The following is a 24530-nucleotide window of genomic DNA, read 5'->3' on the forward strand; positions in this document are numbered from 1 at the left end:
ATACGTTGTAAGAATTTCACTGTGCATAGGTGAGAATAATGAACCAATGAACTCTTACTAATCAAGAATCTGACTATGTCCACCATAAAAATGTTCATAGTCTTGGCCTCCATGGCCATCTGTGGCAGTGAATTCCACAGACTCTTCAATTCTGTTGCTGCCCATCAGCAGAGCTGTCGGGATGGATAAATCGAGCTGGACCAGCAAGGAAGGAAAAGCCTTCCCCCCCCCTCCCCCAGTCTGAAATGGGATTCTCTGCCACAGAAGGCAGTGGAACCCAATTCACTGGATGCATTCAAGAGAGAGTTAGATATAATAGCTCTTGGGGCTAACGGAATGAAGGGACATGGGGAGAAAGCAAGAACGGGGTTCAGCCATGATCATATTGAATGGCGATGCTGGCTCGCATGGCCCTGTTTTCTATGTTTCTAGGCAGTAACTTCCAGCTCTCTCTTCACCCCTGCTGAGCAACTGAATGCACTGACGTTGGCCGACACAATTCTCGTGCTCGAGCTGTCCTGGTTGTTTATGTTGTTAGTCTTTGGCAGTCCTTTCCAAACCAATGCTGTTAACCACTGACGTCTCTTTTCATCCTCTTCCCCACTTGTTTCCTGATAATTCTGGGACAGCTGGTAATTATTTTTTGTTTCTCACCACGGTGACAAACTACTAAGCATGCACATCCCTGAAACGTCACCTCTTCATGGTCTCCAGCAATGCTGCCTGACCCGCTGACTGTCTCCAGCATTTTGTGTCTATCTTCGGTGTGAACCGGCAGCTGCAGTTCCTTCCTGAGCATCTGCAATTCCTTGTTTCCAAACATTTAGTTTAGACAATAGACAATAGGCAATAGGTGCAGGAGGAGGCCATTCGGCCCTTCGAGCCAGCACCACCATTCAATGTGATCATGGCTGATCATTCTCAATCAGTACCCCGTTCCTGCCTTCTCCCCATACCCCCTGACTCCGCTATCCTTAAGAGCTCTATCTAGTTCTCTCTTGAATGCATTCAGATAATTGGCCTCCACTGCCTTCTGAGGCAGAGAATTCCACAGATTCACAACTCTCTGACTGAAAAAGGTTTTCCTCATCTCAGTTCTAAATCGCCTACCCCTTATTCTTAAACTGTGGCCCCTTGTTCTGGACTCCCCCAACATTGGGAACATGTTTCCTGCCTCTAACGTGTCCTACCCCTTAATAATCTTATACGTTTCGATAAGATCTCCTCTCATCCTTCTAAATTCCAGTGTATACAAGCCTAGTCGCTCCAGTCTTTCAACATATGATAGTCCCGCCATTCCGGGAATTAACCTAGTAAACCTACGCTGCACGCCCTCAATAGCAAGAATATCCTTCCTCAAATTTGGAGACCAAAACTGCACACAGTACTCCAGGTACGATTTAGCTTGTAGGAAAAAAAACTGCAACTCCTGGTTTAAATCGAAGGTAGGCACAAAATGCTGGAGTAACTCAGCGGGTCGGACAGCATCTCTGGAGAGAAGGAATGGGTGACGTTTCAGCTCGAGATCCTTCTTCAGACAGATTAGTTTAGCTTCTTGTCACGTGTACCGAGGTACAGTGAAAAGCATTATGGTGCGTGCTAACCAGTCAGCAGAAAGACAATACATGATTGCAATCGAGCCACCCGCAGTGCACAGACACATGATAAAGGAAATAACATTTAGTGCAAGATGAAGTCCAGTGAAGTTCGATTGAAGATTGTCCGAGGATCTTCAATGTCGATAGTAGTTCAGGACCGCTCTCTCGTTAGTGGTCGGATGATTCAGTTGCCTGATAACAGATGGGAAGAAACTGTCCCTGCATCCCTGTTTCTCTACTTCTGTTCCTCGTGCCTGATGGGAGAGGGGAGAAGAGGAATGACCGAGGTGAGACTGGTCCTTGATTGTGCTGATAGACTTGCCTCGGCACGGTGGCGCAGCGGTAGAGTTGCTGCCTTGCAGCGAATGCAGCGCCGGAGACTCAGGTTCGATCCTGACTTCGGGCGCCGTCTGTACGGAGTTTGTACGTTCTCCCCGTGACCTGCATGGGTTTTCTCCGAGATCTTCCGTTTCCTCCCACACTCCAAAGACGTACAGGTATGTAGGTTAATTGGCTGGGCAAATGTAAAAATTGTCCCTAGTGTGTGTAGGATAGTGTTAATGTGCGGGGATCGCTGGGCGGCGCGGACCCGGTGGGCCGAAGGGCCTGTTTCCGCGCTGTATCTCTAAATCTAAAAAAATCTAAACATCCCTAAACTTAACTAAATGTTGGAACAGGCAGGGAACAGAGGGATGTAGACCTTGTGTAGGCAGATGGGATCGTGGTAATTGAAGACGTTTAGTTGAGAGATACAGCGCAGAAACGGGCTCTTCAGCCCACTGAGTCTGCGCCGACCAGCGATCCCCGTACACTGCACTATCCTACACACGAGGGACAATGTACAGCAGCCAAATTAACCTACAAACCTGCCCGTCTTTGGAGCGTGGGAGGAAACCAGAGCGCCCGGGGAAAACCCACGTGGTCAAAGCGGAGAACGTACAAACTCCGTCCAGACAGCACCCTTAGTCAGGATCGAACCTGTGTCTCTGGCTCTGTGGGCCCTGGAACTCTCCCGCTGCGCCACCGTGGTCCGAAATACCTATTCCTGTGCCCTACCCTTTTATGTTCCACACAGCAAGTTTCCCTAAACATAATATTTATTTCACAAAATGCTGGAGTAACTCAGCAGGTCAGGCAGCATCTCAGGAGAGAAGGAATGGGTGACGTTTCGGGTCGAGACCCTTCTTCAGACTGAACGTGCAGCCCTCCACTCACTGTGCAACAACCCTGACAACCTCCTGCTCCCTCAACATAATGGTCAGTTTAGATAGAGTCACAGAGTGATACAGTGTGGAAGCAGGCCCTTCGGCCCAACTTGCCCACACCGGCCAACATGTCCCAGCTACACTAGTCCCACCTGCCCGCGTTTGGTCCATACCCCTCCAAACTTGTCCTATCCAAGTACCTGCCTGTCTAACTGTTTCTTAAACATTGGGATAGTCCCAGCCTCAACTACCTTCTCTGGCAGCTTGTTCCATACACCCACCACCCTTTGTGTGCAAAAGTTACCCTTCAGATTCCTATTAAATCTTTTCCCCTTCACCTTGTACCTATGTCCTCTGGTCCTCGATTCCCCTACTCTGGGCAAGAGATTCTATGCATCTACCCGATCTATTCCTTTCATGTTATGCACCTCAATAAAATCATCTTTCATCCTCCTGTGCTCCAAGGAGTAGAGACCCAGCTTACTCAACCTCTCCCTATAGCTCAGATAAAGCTCAAATATAGTTGATGGGTAAATGTTGGCCTGGATAAAAGGGAGCAGTCTTAATCTTCAAATAAGGTTATGGAATCTTCATATCATCCAAGAGAAGATAACGTTTGATCTGATCAACATCGGTCTTTCCTCAATTTTGCAATGTTGGCATAGATTTCGAAGGCGTTTCCAAAGTGAAACTTAAACCGTGAAGCTATCAGCAGCGAAGATTGACCTGTGGACCGCAGGGCCAAATGTCTTGTCTTGCTGTGTGCGTCTGCACGCAAGAGATGGGAGGAAAGTGGAGCTGGAGAGATATCCGCTCTCATGATCAGCCTTTGCCTTGGGATTGGAAATTTGAAAAGAAGGCACACAAAAGGTGAAGCCGGCTTTTCAGATCAGATTCTCGTAATGGGGACAAAGTATTGGAAACAATGCTTCCTGTCTTTGCACTGCAGAGAATGTCACCTGTGAAAGGCAGTCCTGAAAGCTGCAGGTTACGGACAATGGTGAGCCTGTTACCTTTAGTGCCGTACATTCCCTGCGAGAAGAAATAGTTGCACAGATTATCCATGGATTGTGTCGTAGCAGGGATGGGCAGCATGAGTTTATTTTTCGTTTTGTATCTTTCATGTTCAGACTGGGTGTTTTTTTGAGCAATGTGGTTTATCCGGAGTCGTAAAGCAGCGGGTGCAGTGGCGCATTGGATGCACTGGTGCTGCTGGTACAGTGGTGCAGCGGTATACTGTGGCACAACATTGCGGTGGTGTAACTAGTGCAGTTTACAGTGGTGCAACAGTACAGTGGTGCAGCTGGCACAGTGGTGCAACAGTGCAGTGATGCAGCTAGCAGTGCACAGTGGCGCAGCTGGTGCAGTAGTGCATCGGGTGCAGCAGGCAGTGGTGCAGCTGGCAGTGCACAGTGGTGCATCTGGTGCAGTAGTGCATCTGGTGCAGCAGGCACGGTGGTGCAGTACACAATGGTGCAGTACAGTGGTGCAGTACACAGTGGTGCAGCTAGCAGAGTGCACAGTGGTGCAGCAGGCACAGTGGTGCAGTACACAGTGGTACAGCTAGCAGAGTGTACAGTGGTGCAGCAGTACAGTGGTGCAGTACACAGTGGTGCAGCTAGCAGAGTGCACAGTGGTACAGCAGTACAGTGGTGCAGCTCCGGTTTCCTCCCACACTACAAAGAGGTACACGTTTCTAGGTTAATTGGCTTTGGTTTAAAACATTTGTAAATCACCTCTAGTGTGCAGGATAGTGTTAGTGTACGGGATCGGCGTGATCAGCCATGATCACGGTGAATGGCGGCGCTGGCTTGAAGGGCCGAATGGCCTACTCCTGCACCTATTGTCTATTGACTCGGAGGGCCGAAGGGCCTGTTTCCGCAATGTATCTCTAAAATCTACAGAAAACATGGATAGGCGATCTTTTGGGTCAAAATCCTTCTTCAACTGATTGTAGGAGTGGGGGGGGGGGTGAAGAAAGCTGGAAGACAGAAGGACAATGCCTGGCAGGTAAGAGTGGAGTTAGACACCAGCAATGAGGACAAGTATCAGAAACTCGCCGAATATACCCACCTAGAGTCGGCAGCTTTGGAACTGAGGCAAATAGCTAAGCTGAGCGGGAACGTGTATTGCTGGATGTCGGATCTGCTCCACATTTGACCCCGGGGCCTGAAATGAAAGGTGTGAGGACAGGCCACCAAATCCATCACAGTGACTGACAAATAAATCACTTGTGATCCAGTCCAGATCAAGGCTGAAGTTGATGTGCTGGAGATTCTGGCTCATTATGTCACTGCTCCTGTGACACTAGGCGCCTCGGGGCCCTTTTGGCCGTTAACTTCAATCACTCCCTTACTTAAGACACAAGCCGCACACATTAAAGGGGCACCCTGGCAGGACACGCTTCTTAATAGCAGTTACGAGAGAGACCTCCTGCTTTGTATCAATTAATGTCTTGCCTCCAGGGTCACTGTTAGTGATGTTTCTCGGAAGCCTGGTGCCTTTCGTTAAATTGGGAAGGTTCCTGCTCCCTCTGAATGTACTTTGAGGGTTATTAAACACCGATCAAAAGTTTGAGATCCATTTTGTCTTTGTGCCAGGTAAGGCCAGGTATTTCCTGAGGATATTGCTATTGAGGGTGCGCAGCGTAGGTTCATTAACATCCAGGTTAATTCCCGGGATGGCGGGACTGACATGTGATGAAAGAATGGGTCGACTGGGCTTGTAGTCACTGGAATTTAGAAGGAATGGAGGGGATCTTATGGAAACGTCAGACATTCTTAAGGGATTGGACAGGCTAGATTCAGGAAAAATGTTCCCCATGTTGGGGGAGTCCAGAACCAGGGGTCACAGTTTAAGAATAAGGGGTAGGCCATTTCGGGACTGAGATGAGGAACAGCTTTTTCACCCAGAGAGTTGTGAATCTGTGAAATTCTCTGTCACAGAAGGCAGTGGAGGCCAATTCACTGGATGTTTTCAAGAGAGTTTGATTTAGCTCACAGGGCTAATAGAATCAAGGGATATGGGGGGAAAGCAGGAATGGGGCACTGATTTTGGATGATCAGCCATGATCATATTGAATGGTGGTGCTGGCTCGAAGGGCCTAATGGCCTACTCCTGCACCTATTTTCTATGTTTCTGTGATAAACGTAATAACCACGACAGAATAACCAAATAGATTGTTTACCCAGTGGAATAGGCAGCATCTCTGGATAGAACAATGGATGACTTTTTGGGTCGAGACCCTTCTGCAGACCCAAAACGTCACCCATTCCTTCCATCCAGAGATGCTGCCTGTTCCGCTGAGTTACTCCAGCATTTTGTGTCTGTCCTCAGTGTAAACCAGCATCTGCAGTTCCTTCCGGCACTGGATTGTTTACCCGATCCATTGGAGGAATTAATCGGGTAAACGCACAGGGTATCTTGCCCAGACTAGGGGAATGGAGAACCAGAGGACGTAGGTTTAAGGTGAGGGGGGGAAAGATTTGATAGGAACCTGAGAGGGGCGACCTTTTTTCCCCACAAAGGGTGATGGGTGAATGGAACGAGCTGCCGGAGGAGGTAGTTGAGGCAGGTACTATCACAACTTCTAAGAAACGTTTAGACAGGTACACGGATATGGTGGGATCAGAGGGCCAAACGCAGGCAGGTGGGAATAGTGTAGATGGGACATGTTGCTCGGCGTGGGCAAGTTGGGCCAAAGGGCCTGTTTCCGTGCTGTATGACTCTATGATACTCATATTCTGAATGAGTTACTCATAATCCGCTTGGGCAGCCGTATGAGCATTGAATTTTCCAATTCTAAGCAACTACAGCCTCCTTCCCCCTCTCCTTTCTCCCCCAGAACCCCTCCCTTTCTGCATCTCCCCTCCCCACCCCTCCCGGAAAGCTGGCTGACCTTGTACAAGTTTTCCCCTCTTCTCCCCCACCTCCTCTTGTCCCGTTTACAATGGAAACTAAATCCACAACCTATCTACCCACGAGTTTCCCAATTCGCAACTCCCTATGACCTTTCGGGCTCACACACCTGTCTCTTCATCTCTGGCCTTTGTCCAACAATTAACACCCTTTCCCTGTGTTCTCCTGTTACTGGCCCTGCTCTGCCCTGCCCCTCCTCTCTCTCTAAGCTTTCTTTACCCTCCCCTTCCCCCACAATCAGTCTGAAGAAGGGTCCTGACCCGAAACGTCACCTGTCCATGTGTGGGAAGGAACTGCAGATGCTGGTTTAAACCGAAGATAGACACAAAAAAGCCGGAGTAACTCAGCGGGAGAGACAGCATCTCTGGAGAGAAGGAGTGGGTGACGTTTCGGGTCGAGACCCTTCTTCGGACTGGTGAGGGATAAGGAAAACGAGAGATATAGACGATGACATGAGCAGCGAGGGAAAATGTTGCAGAACTCTCGTCGGAGAGAGGGGGAGAATGCATCCATGTTCTCACCCAGAGATGCTCCCTTGGCCCACTGAGTTACTCCAGCATTCTGCGTCTACCTTCTCTCCGAAGGATATGTGTTCAGTTGCTGGGATGTTGAGCCCTGTACTGGAAGTGGCCAGCCTTTTTGTTTCGAGCTTCGGCATCCGCCTTTCCAAGACTGCCTGCATTTTTCCAAAAAATAAGTTTGCTTGAATCCCAGTCGGCTTGAATTCCCAGATTTCCAGCCGTTGTCTGCGTTTTCTTTCCCTACGCCCAACTAGACAGGCAGACAGTGTGGGGAGGTGACCGATATGAACAGTTCGGTTTTAGTTTAGAGATACAGCATGGAAACGAGCCCTTCACCCTCTGCTTCTTCTTCTTGCGTTTGAGGCAGCAGAAATTATGTAACGCCCTCCAGGCGCTGTAGTCAGTGCAATGTGCTATTGTCGAGGGCCGTGAGGTCTACCCCTCCACCAGGGGGACGGAGGACAGTGCAGTCGAAAATGACGTGCTGCACTGTTTGCTGGTCTGCTCCACACATGCAGACTGCTGATGGACGCAACCCCCAACGATGCACGTTGGTGTTGAACCGGCCGACCCCTGTGCGGAGCCGGTTCAGGGCGACCCACTCTTTGCGGGGCGTGTCCGAGCCGGGTGGGGCTGTGGTGTTCGGTGCGACAGTGAATTGAGGAGGTCGTGATGTCTGTTCCCAGCTGGTTCTCCCTGCTGCTAGTATGTTGAAACCGGAACCACAGAGGGTCGCTGCGTGATGGGAGAAAGGGTGACGAGACAACAGGCGTTGAGGTCCCAGTTGCTATGAATCCTGGGCCAGCTGGTGCAAAGGATGGTTGGCGTCCGATGGGGCCTTGCACACCAGGGCGGCACGGTGGCACAGCGGTAGAGTTGCTGCCTTACAGCGAATTCAGCGCTGGAGACTCAGGTTCGATCCTGACTACGGGCGCTGTCTGTACGGAGTTTGTACGTTCTCCCCGTGACCTGCGTGGGTTTTCTCCGAGATCTTCGGTTTCCTCCCACACTCCAAAGACGTACCGGTATGTAGGTTAATTGGCTGGGCAAATGTAAAAATTGTCCCTAGGGTGTAGGACAGTGTTAATGTGCGGGGATCGCTGGGCGGCGCGGACCCGGTGGGCCGAAGGGCCTGTTTCCGCGCTGTATCTCTAAATCTAAATCAGCCTATGAGTGAAGAACTCTTTGCGAAGCCTCCAATTCAGTGAACCCTCCACTCAGATCACTGATCGCCCATTCACACACATTCTGTTCTCGTCCTCTTTCTCATCCACTCCCTCCACCCTGGGGGAGATTTACAGAGACGGGTTAACCTGCACGCCCGCACGTCTTTGGAATGTGGGAGGAAACGGGATGACCCGGGGGAAACCCACGCAATTACAGGGAGAGTCTGCAAAGTCGACTCAGACAGCCCCCGAGGTTAGACTCCAATACTATATAATGCAATACAATACATCTTTATTGTCATTGTACAGGGGTACAACGAGATTGGAAATGCGACTTCCATTCGATGCAATAAATTAATTAGCTAATCAACAGAAATTTAGACAGCCCAGAGAAACAAAATTAGAAACAGTTAAAACAGTATAAAGTGCAAATAGGTCTGTGCCTGGTCGCTGTGGGACGTGACCATCCGAAGGAGACAGTTCATGGGGGGGGGGGGGGGGACTCAGCAGGACCGGTTCAGAGCAGCTATAGTCCTGGGGATGAAGCTGTTCCTAAGTCTGGAGGTGCGGGCGTAGAAGGCCTTGTAACGTCTGCCGGATGCTGGAAGTTTGAACAGACTATTGCAAGGGTGTGAGGAGTCTTTATGAATGCTGGTGGCTTTCCTGAGGCATCGTGTATTGGAGATGCCCTCCAAGGCTGGAAGCTGCCTCCCGATAATCTTCTGAGCTCTGTAGACGACCCGCTGAAGAGCTCTCCTCTCTGCCTCCGTGCAGCTGAGGTACCACACAGGGATGCCATGCGTTAGGATGCTCTCTGTGGTGCAGCGGTAGAAGGTCGTCAGCAGCTGTTGGGGCAGACCAGTCTTTTTCAGTGTTCTTAGGAAAAACAGGGTCTCTAACACTGCGAGATAGCTTCTGGGGATTTTAGACTTTATGGAAATACAGCGCGGAAACACATCCTTCGGCCCACAGAGTCCACGCCGACCAGCCAATTAGAGACTTAGAGACATAGAACTGAAGCCAATTAGAGACTTAGAGACATAGAAAATAGGAGGCCATTTGGCCCCATCGAGCCAGCACCACCATTCATTGTGATCATGGCTGATCATCTACAATCAGTAACCTGTGCCTGCCTTCTCCCCATATCCCTTGATTCCACCGACAAACCTGTACGTCTTTGGAGTGCGGGAGGAAACTGGAGCAACAGGAGAAAACTAGTGCAGTTACAGGGAATGTGCACAAACTCCGTACAGACAGCACCCGTAGTCGGGATTGAACCTGGGACTCTGGCGCTGTGAGGCAGCAACTCTACACGCTGCGCCACCGTGATGATATTTCCAGAGTATGTTGGTGCCTTTAATTTGGAAACGGATGTGTGCTTTACATTGTCCTTCATGTCATTTGGTTGAGAGTAAAAAGGCTGAGGAAGTTATCTTCAGTTAAACTTCAGCTTAGTTTATTGTCACGTGTGCCGAGGTACAGTAAAAAGCTTTTGTTTGGTGCTAACCGGTCAGCGGAAAGACAATACACGATTACAATCGAGCCGTTCACAGTGTGCAGATACATGGTACAGTCAGTGGCAATCTCTGCAGGGGCCTCCCTTTTGCTGTATTAATGAACTTTGATGGAATTTACTCTCTGAACAAGTAGCATTCAGTAAAACGGTTCCCTCTTCCTGCTCAACCCTGACTGCGGGGAAATGGGGAACACATGTGAGTCTGAAACCTCCATTCCATTAGCTCGTCTGAGAACTCAATGCAAGAGATCGCAGTCTTACACAGGGGGGACCGCTGGGTTCCCGTAAACCTGTCTTGCAGGCTGCGGAGGCTGATTGCGCACTTACAATGCCGGAGACGAAGGATTTCCTGCCCCCAGTGCTCTTGCATTTGAATGCAGCTTCTGGTCGGCTTGAAGAGTTTGCCCGTGGTTGCCATGGTGCCGCTTTTATTGCTGACCTCCCATCACAAAGGCAACCCTTTATTTTCCACGGGAAGCGGGTAAAACATTAAACGCTTCAACTGAGGTCACGTCTTGTTTTAAATAAGTGGCTGTGAGCGAGCGACTTGGGTTTTCATCGCTGAGGATAAAGAGCACGTCTGTTTCGTAGAAACAAGGAACTGCAGGTGCTGCGGTACACAAAAGGACACAAAGTGCTGGAATAACTCAGCGGGTCGGGCAGCATGTCTTGAGAACAAGGACAGGTGACGTTTCGGGTCAGGACGACGTAGATTACCTCATCTACACCAAACCCAAAGCTATCAGGAGTGGACGAGGGCATTCGATTCAATCACAGATTCCTGGTATGGCAGGACTTTTATATGAAGAAAGACTGGATAGACTCGGCTTGTACTCGCTGGAATTTAGAAGATTGAGGGGGGATCTTATGGAAACGTACAAAATTCTTAAGGGGTTGGACAGGCTAGATGCAGGAAGATTGTTCCCGATGTTGGGGAAGTCCAGAACAAGGGGTCACAGTTTAAGGATAAGGGGGAAGTCTTTTAGGACCGAGATGAGAACTTTTTTTTTTCACACAGAGAGTGGTGAATCTGTGGAATTCTCTGCCGCAGGAGGTAGTTGAGGCCAGTTCATTGGCTATATTTAAGAGGGAGTTAGATGTGGCCCTTGTGGCTAAAGGGATCAGGGGGTATGGAGAGAAGGCAGATACAGGATACTGAGTTGGATGATCAGCCATGATCGTATTGAATGGCGGTGCAGGCTCGAAGGGCCGAATGGCTTACTCCTGCACCTATTTTCTATGTTTCTATGTTTCTAATTTGAGATACCAGCTATCAAGACAGATGTATACAGCAATTCATTCTTCCCTCGCACAATTAAAGCATGGAATAGTCTCCACCCTACTACAGTTACTCAACCAGACGCAACTAAATTTAAGGCAGCTCTTCTTCTCCAAGAAGCCCTTCTTGCTTAAGTCCATACTCTGCCACCTCGTTTAAATTCCATTTGGAATATTTTGGAGGACCAAGAACCAAGAACCAGGACCCTTCTTCATGTCTATTCGCTCGGTTTTGACAACGGCTTATAAAATGTATTCCCCTGGACTTTGAGAAGGTTTGGTAACACCTAAGGATTTTTTAGATTTTTTAGATTTAGAGATACAGTGCGGAAACAGGCCCTTTCGGCCCACCAAGTCCACGCCGCCCAGTGATCCCCGCACATTAACATTATCCTACACACACTAGGGACAATTTTTACATTCACCCAGTCAATTAACCTACATACCTGTACGTCTTTGGAGTGTGGGAGGAAACCGAAGATCTCGGAGGAAACCCACGCAGGTCACGGGGAGAACGTACAAACTCCGTACAGACGGCGCCCGTAGTCAGGATCGGCCCGTGCCGCCCAGGAATGGAAGTTTCCACTCACATTGTCACTTGGTTGGGTGCTCCGGTTTCCTCCCACGTTCCAAAGACGTGCAGGTTTGTAGGTCAATTGGCTTCTGTAGAATCGTAAACTACTGTCGAATTGTAAATTGTAGGGCGGCACGGTGGCGCAGCGGTAGAGTTGCTGCCTTACAGCGAATGCAGCGCCGGAGACTCAGGTTCGATCCTGACTACGGGCGCCGTCTGTACGGAGTTTGTACGTTCTCCCCGTGACCTGCGTGGGTTTTCACCGAGATCTTCGGTTTCCTCCCACACTCCAAAGACGTACAGGTTTGTAGGTTAATTGGCTTGGTAAATGTAAAAATTGACCCTAGTGGGTGTAGGACTAGTGTTGGTGTGCGGGGATTGCTGGGCGGCGCGGACCCGGTGGGCCGAAGGGCCTGTTTCTGCACTATCTCTAAATCTAAAAATCTTTTAAAAAATCTAAATGGTCCCCAGTGTACGATAGTACCAGTGTACGAGATGATCGCTGCTCGGCGAGGAATGGTGAGCTGAGGGCATGTTTCCATGCTGTATCCCTAAACTCTAAAGGAGACGAGGGTCAATTTACACAAGCCGTTTGATGTACAAACCTGCATGTCTTTGGAAAGTGGGGGGGCTGCAAGGTTAGGTGTGAAGGTTAATTGGCTTGGTCAAATTGTAAATTGTTCCCAGTATGTGCAGGATAGTGTTAAAGTGCAGGGATCGCTGGTTGGCGTGGACTTGGTGGGCTGAAGGGCCTGTTTCTGTGCTGCATCTAAACTAAACGAAATCTCAAAACTAAAATAAAGCCTGACAGTTGCCATTTGTCTTTTTACCTCTGGCCTTTGTCACTAACTCCTGAGTCTCCCCCCATCTGTCACCATCCCTCCCTCCCCCCCTCCCCTCACCTGTATCTACGTATCACATGGCAGGCCCACCTCTCTTTTCCAGCTTTCTCACCCCCCACCCCCAATCTCCACCAGACTGAAGAAGTGTCCCAAACCAAAGCATTGTCTGTCTATTTCCCTGCACGGATGCTGCCTGACCCAGAGTTTCTCTAGCACTTTGTTTTTTTTCCCACTTTAAGAGGCAGCTACATCTCCCCTGTCACTGCTATAAACGCTGCTGTCAGAGATGAGTTTATTTTAGAGATTCCGCGCGCAAACACACCCTTCGGCCCACTGACTCGGCACCGACCAGCGATCCCCACACATTAACACTATCCTACACACACTAGGGACAATCTTACATTTTATACCAAGCCAAATTAACCTACGTCTTTGGAGTGTTGGAGGAAACCGAAGATCTCGGAGAAAACCCGCGCAGGTCACAGTGAGAACGTACAAACGCCGTAAAGACAGCGCCCGTAGTCAGGATCGAACCCGGGTCTCTGGCGCTGTACGACTGCAACTCTGCCACCGTGCCGCCTCCTAATACACCATTGCGTATTATCCAGTCACAATTATACTTCTCACAGTCCACTGGCTGGTAGTGAAACGCTTGGGGACGGTTTACTGTTTCCTCTCATTATTGTGAGGATTGTAAAATGTTAGCACCAGCAGGGAAGGGGGTTGGAGGTGGAGGTTTGCTTTCAGTTCCACTCCTGGTGGGCTAATGCCCTGAACTATACTGTCTGCTTTAGATTATTTCCACCACTGAAGGAAGGAACGATGGAGACGTGGCCGCGAGGCTTTTAAGAGACCTGTTGTAGAGGGCACAGTGCTGGCAATCACAGGCACGTCTGTAATCATAGAGTCATACAGCCCAAATTGCCCACACCGACCAACATGTCCCGTCTACACCAGTCCCACCTGCCTGCCTTGGCCCATATCCCCCTTAACCCCATATCATATCATATCATATATATACAGCCGGAAACAGGCCTTTTTGGCCCACCAAGTCCGTGCCGCCCAGCGATCCCCGTACATTAACACTATCCTACACCCACTAGGGACAATTTTTACATTTACCCAGCCAATTAACCTACATACCTGTACGTCTTTGGAGTATGGGAGGAATATCCCTCCTATCCATCTACCTGTCTGTTTCTTAAACGTTACAATAGTACCTGCCTCAACTACCTCCTCTGGCAGCTCTAAGATTATTAAGGGATTATAAGATTATTAAGGGATTGGACACGTTCGAGGCAGGAAACATGTTCCCAATGTTGGGGGAGTCCAGAACAAGGGGCCACAGTTTAAGAATAAGGGGTAGGCCATTTAGAACTGAGATGAGGAAAACCTTTTCAGTCAGAGAGTTGTGAATCTGTGGAATTCTCTGCCTCAGAAGGCAGTGGAGGCCAATTCTCTGAATGCATTCAAGAGAGAGCTAGATAGAGCTCTTAAGGATAGCGGAGTCAGGGGGTATGGGGAGAAGGCAGGAACGGGGTGCTGATTGAGAATGATCAGCCATGATCACATTGAATGGCGGTGCTGGCTCGAAGGGCCGAATGGCCTCCTCCTGCATCTATTGTCTATTGTCCATACACCCACCACTGCTTGTGTGTAAAAGACCCCTCAGGCACCTATTAAATCTTTTCCCCCCTCACCTTAAACCTATGTCCTCTGCTTCTCGATTCCCCTACTTTGGGCAAGAGACTTTGTCTAGCCGATCTACTCCTCACAATTTTGTACACCGCTATAAGATCCCCCCTCATCCTCCTGCACTCCAAGGAAGATAGTCCTAGCCTGCTCAACCTCACCCATAGCTGAGGCCCTCAGGTCCTGGCAACATCCTCGTAAATCTTCTCTGCACCCTTTCCCGCTAGGGGCGGCACGGTGGCGCAGCGGTAGAGTTGTTGCCTTACAGCGAATGCAGCGCTGGAGACTCGGGTTCGATCCTGACTACGGGCACCGTCTGTACGGAGTTTGTACGTTCTCCCCGTGACCTGCGTGGGTTTTCTCCGAGATCTTCGGTTCCTCCCACACTCCAAAGACGTACAGGTTAACGTACGTTAATTGACTAGGTAAATGTAAAAATTGTCCCTCGTGTGTGTAGGATAGTGTTAATGTGCGGGGATCGCTGGGCGGCGCGGACCCGGTGGGCCGAAAGACCTGTTTCCGCACTGTATCTTTAAATCTAAAAACAACATCTGTCCGGTAACCTGGTGCCCAGCTGTGAACACAATACTCTAATAAACGGCCTCACCAAAGTCTTATATTTCACTGCAACATGACCTCCCAACCTCGACATTCAATACTCTGACTGATGAGAGAGTTAGACAATGGACAGTTTGAGTGTTAAAACCATTCAGGGAACATTAAGGACATTCGACCCCACAGTTCCTGATTTTAGATGGTATGTTGTTGAGGAAATTGTTAGAACTTTCTCAATCTCTGCTTTTCTTTTGAACTGGACATGCTCGGGCATGGTTATGGTGCATGAGTTTACATGTGGACCTGTGTTTGGGACATTTCCCACTCTCGTAGATGTGCTCCCGTTTCCTCCCACATCCCAAAGACACGCGGGTTTGCAGGTTAATTGACCCCTAGTGTGCAGGGAGTGGATGGGAAAGTGGAATAACGTAGAACTCATGCAAACAGGAGCACAGTTCCATGCCCAACACAATATTCTGTGTTTGAAGAAGGGCCCCGACCCGAAACGTCACGTATCCATGCTTTGCAGAGATGCTGCCTGGCCGCTGTGTTACTCCACCATTTTGAGTCTTTTTTTTAAAATGAACCAGCATCTGCAGTTCCTTGTTTCTACAATATTTTAATATTCGTCTCCTATTCGTCTTTATTTAAAATCTCATCTTTCTGCAAAAGTTGCAAGTGAAGCTCGGGTTTGGCAAAGGAGACAGATGGTTCAATGCTTTCTTTATTGTCACGTGTACAGAGATACAGTGAAATGTTTGTTCTGCATGCACTCTGTCAAATCATGCTACACAATACCTACAATAGATCCTCTTCCAAAATAGCACCCAGTGAGTTGCCGCTTTCCAGCGCCATTTTGCAACTTCCAAGTCTCTGAAACATTCAATTTAGTTTAGTTTAGAGATACAGTGGGGAAACAGGCCCTTTGGCCCATCGAGTCCGCACCGACCAATGGTCCCCCGCACATTAAAACTACCCTGCACACACTGGGGCAGGGGTTCCCAACCTTTTTTGTCCCGTTTACCCCTGGCAACTTTTCGAAAGTAAACTTACCCCCACCCTGTTTTGTTCAGTCATTTGAGTTTACGCTTCCACCATAATAAAGCAACCGACAAAGGGGAAATTTTAAAATACTGTTTTTAACATTATTATTTTAGGTTCAAATAACTATAACGGTGGGTGAAATTTACCCCCTGGGGAGGTTGGGAGCCCTTGCACAAGGGGCAATTTGACATTTATACCAAGCCAATTAACCTACAAACCTGTGCGTCTTTGGAGTGTGGGAGGAAACCGAAGATCTCGGAGAAAACCCACGCAGATCACGGTGAGAACAATAGACAATAGGTGCAGGAGTAGGCCATTCGGCCCTTCGAGCCAGCACCGCCATTCACCGTGATCATGGCTGATCATCCACAATCAGTACCTCGTTCCTACCTTCTCCCCATATTCCTTGACTCCGCTATCATTAAGAACTCTCTCTTGAAAGCATCCAGGGAATTGACCTCCACTGCCTTCTGAGGCAGAGAGTTCCACAGATTCACAACTCTCTGAGCGAAAACGTTTTTCCTCATCTCCGACCTAAATGGCCTAACCCTTATTCTTAAACTGTGGCCCCTAGTTCGGGACTACCCCAATATCGGGAACATGTTTCCTGCCTCTGGCGTGTCCAATCCCTTAATAATCTTATATGTTTCAATAAGATCCCCTGTCATCCTTCTAAATTCCAGAGTATAACAACCTACAAACTCCATACAGAAGAGCCCCCTTGGTCGGGATCGAACCCGTGTCTCTGGCGCTGTAAGACAGCAACTCTACCGCTGCGCCACCGTGCCGCACGAGAGACTTGCAATTCTTCTATTTCTCACCTTAAGGAGACCTTTGCGCAGAGACTGGAATTTGCAAAAGATGCTCATTAAAGCAAAGCAACACTGGGGACTGCATGCAGCCATTAAACTAAAGTCAAAAGGGCAGCTGGGATTATTATCTAACACAAGCCAGATGCAGGCACTTGCAGACATTTTAGTATTTCAGAGTTAATCCTGCATTCCTTTACTCTGCTGGTCCTTGTTGATACAAGTGAGGTTTTCACTGTGAGATCAATTTGTTGCCTTTCCCTGATCTCAAAGAATGATTAGGTTTTGCAGTAATGTTATGCAAGATGTCAAAGCAATAGCAAAGGTAAAAGGACACACAATGCAGGAGTACTTCCTCAACAGCTAAAGTACATTGTAATCCTATCTACACAACAAAAACATGCTGGACAGGTTCCATTCTGTTTATTTCCTGGTTCCATGTGTAGCCTGAAATACTAATGTGGCATGCAAGGGTAATACTGTTTGGACGTTAAAGATACAGCGCAGAAACAGGCCCTTCGGCCCACCGAGTCCGTGCCGGCCAGCGAGCACCCCGTACACTAGCACTATCCTACACACTAGGGACAATTTTCTTCTTTTATTTTAACTGAGTCAATTAACCTACAAACCCTGTACCTCTTTGGAGTGTGGGAGGAAACCGAAGCACCAGGAGAAAACCCACACGGCACAGGGAAAACGTACAGACTGCACCCGTAATCAGGATCGTCAGATCCATGGCACTATAAGGCAGCAACTCTACCATTGCGCCAACTCGACTCCTTGAAAGGACTAGATTTAGGTTTTTACTGTCACGTGTACCCGAGGTACAGTGAAAAGCTTTGTTTTGCATACTATCCAAACGGATCAGATAATACTGTACATAAATACAATCAAATCAAACTCAAGTGCAACTGGTAGAGCAAAGGGGAAGATACAGAATGCAGAATATAGTTCTCAGCATTTTAGTGCACCAGTTCCATCGACAAAGTCTAATGTCTGCAATGAGGTTGAGGTAAATTGAACGGTACTCTAGCTTGGGGAAGGACCGTACAGAAGCTTGATAACAGAGGCGAAGAAGCTCTTCCTGAGTCTGGTGGTGGGCGCTTTGAAGCTTCTGTACCTTCTGCTGGGTGGGAGCAGGGAGAAAATTTACTGGGCTGGGATAGGAAATGTCCCTGATGTTAATGGCCGCCCCTGAAGGTGAAGCACTGCTTGCCTTGAAGTGCTGACTCCGGCATGATTCAGGTCAGTGGGTCCATTCCCCTCAAGATGCTGACTGGCAAGGTTTAGCTGTGTGGGTTCCTGGCTCCTCTCCCGATGTGCTGACTCAAATAGGGCCACCCTTTACACAGGAGATGGCTTAGATGTTACCTTAGATTGCTTTCAGACAACAGACGAAAGTGACACGTGAAAGATCATAAGATTATAAGTGACAGGAGTAGAATTAGGCCATTTGACCCATCATGTCTACTCTGCCATTCAATCATGGCTGATTTGGGATGGGGTAGCACAGTGGAACAGCAGTAGAGTTGCTACTGCACAGTGCCAGAGACCCGGGTTTGATCCTGACTATGGGTGCTTTCCGTAGGGAGTTCTTCCTGTGACCTCGTGCGTTTTCACCGGGTGCTCCAGTTTCCTCCCACACTCTAAAGACGATCAGGTTTGTACGTTAATTGGCTTTGGTAAATTGTCCCAAGTGTGTAAGATAGTGTTAGCGAACGGGTTGATCACTGGTCGACGTGGACTTGGTGAGCTGAAGGGTCTGTTTCTGCATTGTATCTCTAAAGTCTAAATCTGTGGGATGATCAGCCTAACTTTGATGGTGAACAAATTGTTGGGAATGTTTCTGAGAGACACCATAAATATTAGCATTTAGGGAAGTTGTGTAGGAAAATAACTGCAGATGCTGGTACAAATCGAAGGGTCTCGACCCGAAACATCACCCATTCCTTCTCTCCAGAGATGCTGCCTGACCTGCTGAGTTACCCCACCATTTTGTGATACCTAGCATTTAGGGAAGTATAGCTTAAACATGGGCAGTTATTGATTGAATTAATGGACAGATACAGTTTCGATACCTTCGGCCCACTGAGTCCACACCGACCATTGATCACCTGTTCACACTAATTCTCTGTTATCCCACTCCCTACACACTCGAGGCAATTTACAGCGGGCCAATCATCCCACAAACCCGCACGTCTTTTGGAAGGACACTGGAGCACCCTGAAAAAATCCAGGTGGTTACAGGGAGATCGTGCAAACTCCACACAGACAGCACCCGAGGTCGGGTTCAAACCTGGGTCTGGTGCCGTGAGGCAACAGCTCTACCAGCTGCTCTGCTGTGCCGGATTGTAGATTTGCTATGAGAAGATTGTGTTGGAATAGCTAACCCTCACAGGGAAACAGTTCCATTGATCCTTCGCTCTGAACGGCAATGACTGTGACAGGGTGACCTTAGTTTGCAGTTTTGGGAATTTGTGATTTTAATACTTCAACGTGTTAGGTTAAGGGTGGCCCGACCCGAAACGTCACCCATTCCTTCTCTCCCGAGATGCTGCCTGACCTGCTGAGTTACTCCAGTATTTTGTGAATAAATACCTTCGATTTGTACCAGCATCTGCAGTTATTTTCTTATACTACTTAAACATTGCGATAGTACCTGCCTCAACTACCTCCTCTGGCAGCCCGTTCCAGATATTGAACATAAGTTGCAAAAGGCACTATCTGGTTCCATTTTATTATGTTGTTTGTTGTCAGAAAGCCCATAGCTTCATTGGAAAAGCTTAGAGAGCCGCAGGAACAATAGGCTTGGAATTTGGACGGAGAGAATCTTTCTGAATAGTTTATTGAGCCCAACCACTCCTTTCTTTTCAAACACGGATTCTGAGCTCATTCCACTTACAAGCCAATATTTAAGAAAACAGGTGACTATTGATTGCAAACAATGCCAGCATCAGTACCCGTCTGAAAGTCTGCTTTTCCCACACTGCAGGTTTGAAAGGAGGAACTGAGTGAGTGGTTCTCAGATTCCACCTGCTTTGACTGAAGCACTGGTCTGGAAACCATGAAATCAATAGTTTACGAACAGTAAACTTCCTGGAAGACAGTGTGTGGCTTTTATTTTAATTTGGGTTTTTTTTGCATTCTGCTTTGGGATTTAGTTTAGTAAATCCCTAATCTTAAGGTATTAACACCAAATTTAAAAAAAAACATATTTGTGTCTAAACTGCTAAATAATGTCACTCTATGTAAGAAGCCATTTTGGTTGGGTACTCCTACATTAAATGAAGCAGTCTGCCTTCTTTACCACCTTTGCTGCCACCTTGACATTCCTACACCAAGTACCTGTTCCTCAACGGTCCCGAGAGCCCGACAATTTATGTATATCCGGCACTTATTCGACCTCTCAAAATGCAGACTTCCTGCACTTATTAGACCTCTCAAAATGCATCACCTCAGACTTACCCGAGTTAAATCCATCTGCTATTGCTCCGCCCAATTTGCCGGCTGATCGATGTTGTTCTGTAACCCAAGACTCTCTTCCTCACCATCAACAATGCCGTAAATGTCATATGCAAATATATATCAATAATATCTCCCGCATTTATATCCAAATCAATAATGCACGTGGCAAAGAGCCAGAGTCCCAGCACCATGTAGGAAGGAAATGCAGATGCTGGTTTAAATCGAAGATACACAGAAAATGTTGGAGTAACTCAGCGGGACAGGCAGCATCTCTGGAGAGAAGGAATGGGTGACGTTTCAGATCAAGACCCTTCTTCAGACTGAAAGACATCAGATTTCAGACTGAAGAAGGGTCTCGACCCGAAATGTCACCCATTCTTTCTCTCCAGAGATGCTGCCTGTCCCGCTGAGTTACTCCAGCATTTTGTGTCTACCTTTTGATACACCGTTGGTCATGGTGTTGCAAAAACAGCCCTCTGCCATTACTCTCCGAGTCCAATTGCTACATCAACTTTGAATCCAATTTCTTTTAGTTTAGTTTGGAGATACAGCACGGAAACAGGCCCTTCGGCCCACCGAGTCCGCACCGACCAGCAATCCCCGTGCATTAACACTACCCTACACACACTCGGGACAATTTACACTTATTATGGCAGTTAACTTACAAACTGGTACGTCTTTGGAGTGTAGGAGCATCACAGGGACCATGCGGATCACAGGGAGAGCGTACAAACTCTGTACAGATAGCACCCATAGTCGGAATTGAACCTGGGTCTCTGGCGCTGCAAGGAAGCAACTCTACCACTGTGCCACCATCCAAATTTGCTTTGGACCCCATTGGCCTCCAACCTTTTAGGACCAATTTTTCCATGTCATACCTTGTTAAAAGCCGAACAGAGGTCTTTGTGGTCTACATCAACTGCACTTTCTTCATCAAGATCAAAAGACATATGAGCAGAATTAGGTTATTCCGCCCATCGAGTCTGCTCCGCCATTCAATCATGGCTGATCAGTTTTTCCCTCTCAACCCCATTCTCATGCCTTCTGCCCGTAATCTCTGATGCTTTGACTAATCAAGAATCTATCACTCTCTGCTTTAATGACTTGGCCTCCACAGCAGTCGGTGGCAATGAATTCCACTGATACACGACCCTCTCGCTAATGAAATTTCTGCTCATCTCCATTCTACAGGTACGTCCTTTTATTTTGAGGCTGTGCCCTTTAGTCCTATACTCTCCCACTGCCGGAAACATCCTCTCCACATCCATTCTATCTGGGCCTTTCACATATTTTGTTACTTTAAAAAAAAAAACCTCAAGTCATGTTCATGACCAACAAATCCATGCTAAATGTCCAATATTTGAGCTCCAACCTTTCACGTCATACCTCGTTGCAAGCCTAACTGAAGCCCGTGTTGTCTACATCAACTGCATTGTCTTTATCATAAGACATTGGAGCAGAATTAGTACATTCCGATGAATCCCGCCCTGTGGAAAGTTGTCCGTTAACGTCTCCCCGCTACTGACATTGGAGCCCAACCACAACGGACCAAGCAACCTCCTACAATGTGGTTGCATTTGCTATGATTCTATTGTATCGCAGCCTTCGGGACAGGGAGGAAAAATCTTGCCTTTGAATAAATGGAAATAAACTGGTTTGAACTCTAACCTTGTGTTGCAGGTGATGTGTCGCAAATAGCAATGATGCCGATTGCCCAGTCTCCGTTTGTTCCACTGACTGAAGTTCTTTGCTTTGTCATCTCTGAGATGAACAACAGTCACATTACAGTCACCCAGGAGGCCCTGATGGATTATTTGGTCAAATGCTATCCAGGTAATTTTATGTTCATATGTGATTGGAGCAGAATTAGGCCATTCAGCCCATCATAGAAACATAGAAAATAGATGCAGGAGTAGGCCATTCAGCCCTTCGAGCCTGCACCGCCATTCAATATGATCATGGCTGATCGTCCAACTCAGTATCCCGTACCTGCCTTCTCTCCATACCCCCTGATCCCTTAAGCCACAAGGGCCACATCTAACTCCCTCTTAAATATAGCCAATGAACTGGCCTCGACTACCTTCTGTGGCAGAGAACTCCACAAATTCACCACTCTCTGTGTGAAAACAAACTTTCTCATCTCAGTCCTAAAAGACTTCCCCCTTATCCTTAAACTGTGACCCCTTGTTCTGGACTTCCCCAACATCGGGAACAATCTTCCTGCATCTAGCCTGTCCAACCCCTTAAGAATTTTGTAAGTTTCTATAAGATCCCCCCTCAATCTTCTAAATTCCAGCGAGTTCAAGCCGAGTCTATCCAGTCTTTCTTCATATGAAAGTCCTGCCATCCCAGGAATCAATCTGGTGAACCTTCTCTGTACTCTCTCTATGGCAAGAATGTCTTTCCTCAGATTAGGAGACCAAAACTGTACGCAATCAGGTCTACTCCGCCATTCATTCATGGCTGATCTATCTTTCTCTCTTAACTCCATTCTCCTGCCTTCTCCCCATAACCCTTGACACCCTTATTAATCAATAATCTGTCAATCTCTGCCTCAAAAACGTCCATTGACTTGGCCTTCGCTGCCTTCTGTGGCAATGGATTCCAGAGATTCACCAAACTCTGACTAAATAAATTCCTCCTCATTTCTTTTCTAAAGGTACGTCCTTTTATTCTGAGGCCATGACCTCTGGTCCTCGACTCTCCCACTAGTTGAAACTCCACATCCACTCTATCCAGGCCTTTTACTATTCGGTAAGTTTCAATGAATTCCCCCCTTATCCTCCTAAACTCCAGTGAGTACAGGTCCAGTGCCGTCAAACGCTCATGATATGTCAACCCAAGCATTCCTGGGATATTTTTGTAAACCTTCTCTGGACCCACTCCAACGCCAGCACATCCTTCCTCAGATATGGGGCCCAAAACTGCTCACAATACTCCAAATGCAGTCTGGCCAGTGCCTTATAAAGCCTCAGCATGACATCCCTGTTACGCTACACAATGTGCTGTCTAACAACTCAAATTGCACCAGCAGATGAAATTGGTCGCTCTTTGGCCCCACGTGCCTTGATTAATCTTTCACCTTCCAATCTGAAGTTCCACCTCTTCTTTCAAACCTTAACTCCACTGTTCTGAGTTCTGAGGGGCGAGTTAGGCAATAGACAATAGGTGCAGGAGGAGGCCATTCGGCCCTTCGAGCCAGCACCGCCATTCAATGTGATGATGGCTGATCATTCTCAATCAGTACCCCGTTCCTGCCTTCTCCCCATACCCCCTGACTCCGCTATCCTTAAGAGCTCAATCTAGCTCTCTCTTGAATGCATTCAGAGAATTGGCCTCCACTGCCTTCTGAGGCAGAGAATTCCACAGATTCACAACTCTGACTGAAAAAGTTTTTCCTCATCTCAGTTCTGAACGGCCTACCCCTTATTCTTAAACTGTGGCCCCTTGTTCTGGACTCCCCCAACATTGGGAACATGTTTCCTGCCTCTAACGTGTCCAACCCCTTAATAATCTTAAGAGTTGCCTTTTAGTTTTAGAGATAACGTCGTGGAAACGGGCGCTTCACCCCACCAAGTCCACATCTACCATTGATCATCCGTTCACATTCGTCCAATGTCATCCCACTTTTGCATCCTGCACGCGAGGGAAATTTACAGGTCAATTAACTGACAAACCTGCACATCTTTGGAATGTGGGAGGAAACCGGAGCCCTCCCCCCCCCTCCCTTGGCATCCCTCCTTTTAGATCCTCCTTCCTTTGTTCCACTTCTTCACCTCACAGATCCTCACCGCTCCTCCTTGCCCACCTCCCCTCAGCTGTTGCCCATCACAGGTACTGACCTCCCCACCATCGAACGAATCGGCAGGAGGGTCTGCCTCATAAAAGGCAGCCAGTAACATCAAAGACCCAGGCCAGGCTCTCATTTCTACCATCGGGAGGAAGGTATAGGGGTCTGAAAACCGTGACCTCCAATTTCAAGAACAGTTTTCCCCCCCAAACAATCAAAAGGATCTTCAACATTACACACGACTAACCTCAGCATCTATGAACTTCTATGGAGAAACAAGGGATTGCAGATGCTGGTTTGCAAATTTGCAAAACAAAAACCACAAAGTACTGGTGTAACTCTGCAGGTCAGCCAGGATCTCTGGAGAACATTATTAAGTGACATTTTGGGTCGGGACAGTCCCTCAGACTGGACATGTCCTCCAGGGATGCTGCCTGACCCTCTGAGTAACACCAGCACTGTACGCTTTTTTTTGTCACGTACTTCCGTGGACTGTTTTAGTTCCACTATGAACTTTGGGGTTATTTGCACTTGAATTGTTGTTTATTACTGTATAT

At 48.0% G+C, this 24530-nt stretch overlaps 1 protein-coding gene across 1 annotated transcript in view; it reads left to right on the top strand.

Moving 5' to 3' along the window:
- stox1 (storkhead box 1) overlaps positions 1 to 24530 on the top strand; it is a 49025-nt gene that overhangs the window by 14483 nt on the left and 10012 nt on the right. The window contains exon 2 of the mRNA XM_078412751.1: positions 21864 to 22016. Coding sequence (XP_078268877.1) covers positions 21864 to 22016 — 153 coding nt within the window. The remainder of the gene's footprint in view (positions 1 to 21863; positions 22017 to 24530) is intronic.

This window comes from Rhinoraja longicauda, chromosome 16 (assembly GCF_053455715.1).
Source record: "Rhinoraja longicauda isolate Sanriku21f chromosome 16, sRhiLon1.1, whole genome shotgun sequence".
Classification (NCBI taxonomy): Eukaryota; Metazoa; Chordata; class Chondrichthyes; order Rajiformes; family Arhynchobatidae; genus Rhinoraja; species Rhinoraja longicauda.